Raw genomic sequence first — 6,125 nt, 5'->3', positions numbered from 1 at the left:
TCCGGCAAAAAGCCGGATGTGTGAAACCGGCCTTCATGTGCAACCTGACTTAAAGCTGTCCAAGGTAAGACCCCAAAAAGAACTGGTTTAACTTTCCAGTTGGTATGACTATTGGGACAGTGTGAGCCCAAGCCTGATCTGAGTTGCAAAGAGATACCAGCTACTCCATTCATAGTTTATGGACTGGATAAACCAGGCACTACTTTTCAGTCCCATATACAAGGCCTGGAGTAGTGGCAGTAGTTAGGTTGGTGCTAGACAACCCTGTGAAGCACCAACTTAAACAAATGCTGCCAGTACTCCTGTCCTTTGTATACAGGACTACAGAGCAGCACTTCTTATCCAGTCCATAAACCATGGAGTAGCTGGTACTATGCTAGTCAAGATAGAGGCCAGTCTTAAGATCACGTTGTCCCAATAGGCATATAAAGGGCTGCTAGAAAGTTATGCCTTTCCCACAGTAGAGGACACCTTGAAAGGGGGGGGGGGGGGGGGGGGGGGGGGGTCTTACCATTGAGGGAGCGTTTCAGTGAAGTTGCATATGACCTGAACAGCATAAAGTTTAAATCTTGTCACAGGAGCCTGAACTTTAGTAGGTATGGATGAGGCCTTCTGCCCAGTATAGGCACCATGGTGTGAGCGAGCAGCTTGTACTGTACCTTGGTCACCTCGCCAAGAGGATCATTGCTCACTAAACACTCAGAACAGTGGGCAGTCATCCTACGTTCTGCAATGGCTGTAAGCCATATGCAAGTTCCATATGTAGTAATGAATGGCTTCAGGTCCAGTCAAGGTCAACCTTATGCCAAGCACCAGTCATTTGTGCCCCTTAATACATGTGCAGTACACCACCTGACCCTATACATGCTCACTGACCAAGACTTGACTGTTGCTAGATCACAACTCCCAAATGGCAGAGGTTATGATCTTACAAGATCATAGTGGCATTGTTTAGTAAAGCAACAAGATAGCATACAACAGAGCCCTTAAGGCACCATCTGGATTGAGCTACTGAGGTCTTAGATGAAGTCATCAATACCCCAGGTCTGGCGGTCTAGTGTAGGAAGCAGTCTGACCTTAGCTGTACCAGTGCCCACCCACAAGAGACCCTCCCAGTGGTAAGATGGACAATCACACAGATTCTCTTTACTGCAGCGCTTTATTTCTTACACAATGAAGTGCTTCCGGGAGTTACAATTTCTCAGCTTCAGGATGACTTACAAATTTTGGTATTTTTTTCCTACTGTCATGTGAACATTAAGGCAACATACAAAAAAATTTACATAAATTAACTTGGATGAGTAAATTTACAGGTGTAACTTCAGACCCATGTTTAACGCTGGAAATACAAACTGGGCTAAGAGAAAAGAACCTGGTTCTAAGGCCGGGAGAGGCCACGGTGGCGAGATTTTTTTTTAACTTCGACCATACTAGAAAAACAGTGTGGCAAGATGACGTGAAGACTCCTTCATGAACTCCTACCAGCCTCAGAAATGAAATTCTGGAATATTAAGCGCTAAGAAAAAAAAAAATTGGATAACCTGGAAGCCTAAACCTCAAGAGATACCCTGTGCACATCTCCAACCTCGACTTCACCACTATGGACGAAGTGTCATTCACAATACTGTCGCAGATCGGCAGCCTTTCACAGAAATGCTTCTTTTCTACGCAAGACTTAGCTTAAGGGGGACACTCGAGACTGAATGCCAACCAGGTATGGTATCGGAGATGTGTACAGGGTATAACTATGCTAGCACGGACACCGCAGGAATGGGAGGGGGCTTATAGAGACAGGTCCAAGTCTTGCGTTACAAAAAAGAAAATCCCCGACGAGGTGGCGACTTGAGTGTCTCACATTCCGAGGGCAAGTTCGTTTGGAAGTTGGCTCTATTCCAGTTTCACGAGGCTAGCATGAGGTTGTACACATTTGCCGAGGCAAATTAATACTTGAATATCTCATGCAGCAAATGCACAGGCATCTGCTAGCAGTCCGTTTAGAAGCATTTGCGGTGAACGATGGATGGGCCGGATTCGTCGTATTCCTGCTTGCTGATCCACATCTGTTGGAAGGTGGAGAGGGAGGCCAAGATGGAGCCACCGATCCAGACAGAGTATTTACGCTCAGGTGGTGCAATGATCTGGTGAGGAAGATTAAAGCACAACATTAGTACATGTAGCACTGAGCATGTGCAAACCTGAGATCAGCCATTTAGTATGGTTTAATAATCCAGTCACACTATGGTTTGATTAAACCATACTAAATGGCTGGATTATTAAACCATACTAAATGGCTGGATTATTAAACCATACTAAATGGCTGGATTATTAAACCATACTAAATGGCTGGATTATTAAACCATACTAAATGGCTGGATTATTAAACCATACTAAATGGCTGGATTATTAAACCATACTAAATGGCTGGATTATTAAAGCCCTGTTATATAACTTACCTTGATTTTCATTGTGCTAGGGGCAAGGGCTGTGATTTCTTTCTGCATTCTGTCAGCAATGCCAGGGTACATGGTGGTACCTCCAGACAGGACAGTGTTGGCGTACAGGTCCTTACGGATATCAACATCACACTTCATGATGGAGTTAAAGGTAGTTTCATGGATGCCGCAGGATTCCATACCTACAGAAGACAAGTGGTGTTAGCTTACTGCAAAGTATCAGCTATTGAATAGCCAGGCCTGGGCCTTTAAACAATGCATGACATCTCCAGATACATACCCAGGAAGGATGGCTGGAAGAGGGCCTCTGGACACCTGAACCTCTCATTTCCGATGGTGATGACCTGTCCGTCAGGCAGCTCGTAGCTCTTTTCCAGGGAGGAGGATGAGGCAGCAGTGGCCATCTCCTGCTCGAAGTCCAGGGCTACATAGCACAGCTTCTCCTTGATGTCACGCACAATTTCCCTTTCGGCTGTGGTGGTGAAGCTGTAGCCTCGTTCGGTCAGGATCTTCATGAGGTAGTCTGTCAGGTCACGGCCAGCCAAGTCAAGACGCAGGATGGCATGAGGCAGGGCGTAGCCTTCGTAGATGGGCACTGTGTGGGTCACACCATCACCAGAGTCCATCACGATACCAGTGGTACGACCAGAGGCATACAGGGACAGCACAGCCTGGATGGCAACGTACATGGCTGGGGTGTTGAAGGTCTCGAACATGATCTGTAGGGTGGAGATAGAGGGCATGGTTACTTTATGTGCAGTGCACAGGCACACCCCAAACCATGCTGAACATGCCGGCATGCAGGTAAAAATCATAAGAAAATCCAGTGTAGAAGGAACAGAACAAGCAGAAACTAAAAATAATGAAACAGAAACCTGAGGCTTCAGGAGGGAAATGCCAGGAGAGGTAGAGAGTCCTGGAGACATTGGAAAGAAAACATGAAGTCTGAGAAAAATGGAGAATGAAGTTTACAGGAAGTGTCCCAGAGAGGAAAGGGTTGGAGTGGGGCTGGGCCTGGACAAACCTGGGTCATCTTTTCTCTGTTTGCTTTGGGGTTCAGGGGGGCTTCTGTGAGCAGGACTGGGTGCTCCTCAGGGGCCACACGCAGCTCGTTGTAGAAGGTGTGATGCCAGATCTTCTCCATGTCATCCCAGTTGGTGACAATGCCATGTTCAATGGGATATTTCAGGGTCAGGATACCTCTCTTGCTCTGGGCCTCATCACCTACATAACTGTCCTTCTGACCCATGCCAACCATGACGCCCTGTAGAGGTGCAGGTACTGTTAGACACTTATAGGGGGGGGGGGGGTACAAAGGGATAATAGTTGGAAAACTAAATAAAAAGTAGACAAACCTGATGTCTTGGGCGACCAACGATGGAGGGGAAGACAGCACGGGGAGCATCATCTCCAGCAAAGCCGGCTTTGCACATACCAGATCCATTGTCAACAACGAGAGCGGCAATATCATCTTCCATTTTTACTGCAAGGAAAAGGGTTAAAAATTATATTAACTGAACTAGAGAGTGCCAAGAAGCATCACTATATACGTAGTAGTGTGCACAGACCGGCTGCTCGGCAAGGCCTGGCTGTGGGAGGGGGCAGTTACACAAGAGCAATGCCACTTAGAGGGTGCAGTGACACGCCCAGGATGTGGGCCTCGCCCTGTGACACTCACACTTGGCAGTCACCTTCAGTCTGATCAGACCACACCTAGTCCCCTGGAGACACCGGAAACTGCACAGCGGCAGCCACGCCCACAGAGGAAAAACCGAGACGTTCGAATCTCCCTCCCACCTCACAACCAATCAGCAGCTCTGTGACCAAATATGGAAGCAGAGACTCGTCCATAGCCACACCCACTCCGGCTCTTTTCGAATACTCAGGGCGTGGTCTAGTCCATTCAGCAAGGGGGGGGGATGGGTGCGTTAGTCATGGCTATAGAATAGGTGTGTCAGCCGATGACGCATACACCTCCCCCTCTTACTGGAAGTGGTGCAGTCCACCCGTCAGCCCGCGTGAAAGCGACATTTTTTCTTACTTCCCTCCTCCCTGTAGCGGCCTCGTCACCCTCAGCGGACAAAAGCCGGCGGCTGCCCCGCCCTAGTGCCGCGGCACCTGTCAGTGCAGAGCAGCCACCACGAGCCTTACTACTGCTTGGATATATAGTACGACAAACACTTTACACAGTTAGAACCTTCTCGAAGGTTGTACAACGGTTCCAAACATAACGGCAGTGCAAGCGAGTTTCATTTACGGCTTTTAGTCCCAAGGCACATTGGGAGTTGTAGTCCCACGTTTTGTAAGTTCCATTAATGCAAATAAACTGCGTCACAGCAGAGACTACAAGCCAGGAGACTGCAGCCACCATCACCACAACCCACCCTCCAAACATCCAAGTATTAAAACAAAAAGCCACCGAAAATACATCACATGAAGCACCAGGACACCGCCCCGGTCAGGTAGCGTAGTACAGCCGCCATAGCGATCACATAACAGTGTAACATCCAACCACCAGAACGAAGCTTTTAGAGATTTCCTTTACCTTAAGAGTTGGGGGTTGGTTCCGAAACGGAGATAGAAGCTGGAGTGGAAGGTGCTGTCAGGTCCGCTGCCGCCGGCTGAATGAGACTCACTACTGGCCGTTATGCTATTTAAGTTCGCCGGTTGGAAGCCCCGCCCACCAGCGCGAGGACTGAACATCGCCAAATATGGGCATCTTTCAGAAACAAGCGGCTCGATTGGCCGGCGGGGCGGAGAGGAGGAGTGTTTGAGGGAAGGAACCACGCCCCTCCCGGAACCCCTGAAGCTGCAGGAGGCTGTGGCGGGAAGGCGTGTGAGGCCGTGACAGCAGCGTCACTAGTGAGGCCGGGGCTGCATGTGTGGTGTACTGTGGGGTGTAATGGAGTGTCATGTAATGTGCAGACTGTGCTCTATAGGATTCTGTGTGCTCTCCTATGCCTCTGCCATCTTTTTTGTCACCATATTCTGTAAAGATGGCGATGTAAAAAGATGGCGAAAGCGTAAAACACGTAACAGCGATGTGAAAACCATTCACAGGCCAAGAGCTCGCGATCAAAACACAACGCTCGCGGCCAAGGGCCTGAAAGGGCAAAATAAGGCGCAGGGCGAGCACATGACTCCGCGTGAGGGGCGACCCTGCCACCGCAGATCGCCGCCGCACTCACACGGCAATTGTCCGTTTTTGACCGCGCCGTAAAAACATGAATTGGATTTTATAGTCGAAATCCGTCCTTATACAATGTTAGTGCAACCACAAACACAAACGTCTCCTGCACCCCCACCTTACGGGGCGGCCACAAACGTCTCCTGCACCCCCACCTTACGTGGAGGCTACAAACATCTCCTGCACCCCCACCTTACGGGGTGGCCACAAACGTCTCCTGCACCCCCACCTTATGGGGCGGCCACAAACGTCTCCTGCACCCCCACCTTACGTGGAGGCTACAAACATTTCCTGCACCCCCACCTTACGGGGCGGCCACAAACGTCTCCTGCACCCCCACCTTATGGGGCGGCCACAAACGTCTCCTGCACCCCACCTTACGGGGCGGCCACAAATGTCTCCTGCACCCCCACCTTATGGGGCGGCCACAAATGTCTCCTGCACCCCCACCTTATGGGACAGCCACAAACGTCTCCTGCACCCCC

General features: G+C 49.7%; 1 protein-coding gene across 1 annotated transcript; it reads right to left on the bottom strand.

Moving 5' to 3' along the window:
* Window positions 1–1,140: 1,140 nt before the first annotated feature.
* Window positions 1,141–5,104, bottom strand: ACTG1 (actin gamma 1). Its single transcript, XM_075350700.1, has 6 exons — window positions 4,999–5,104; window positions 3,809–3,936; window positions 3,478–3,717; window positions 2,734–3,172; window positions 2,454–2,635; window positions 1,141–2,138 (listed from the first exon to the last, which is right to left on the bottom strand). Exons 2-6 carry the CDS (start codon window positions 3,929–3,931, stop codon window positions 1,995–1,997), a joined length of 1,128 nt encoding a protein of 375 aa, XP_075206815.1. The 5' UTR covers window positions 3,932–3,936; window positions 4,999–5,104; the 3' UTR covers window positions 1,141–1,994.
* Between the last annotated feature and the right edge of the window lie 1,021 nt (window positions 5,105–6,125).

The sequence above is a fragment of the Anomaloglossus baeobatrachus genome, chromosome 5 (assembly GCF_048569485.1).
Source record: "Anomaloglossus baeobatrachus isolate aAnoBae1 chromosome 5, aAnoBae1.hap1, whole genome shotgun sequence".
NCBI classification, from domain to species: domain Eukaryota; kingdom Metazoa; phylum Chordata; class Amphibia; order Anura; family Aromobatidae; genus Anomaloglossus; species Anomaloglossus baeobatrachus.
The sequence above is the reverse complement of the archived record's forward strand: the minus strand, read 5'-3'. Positions and strand labels throughout refer to the sequence as shown.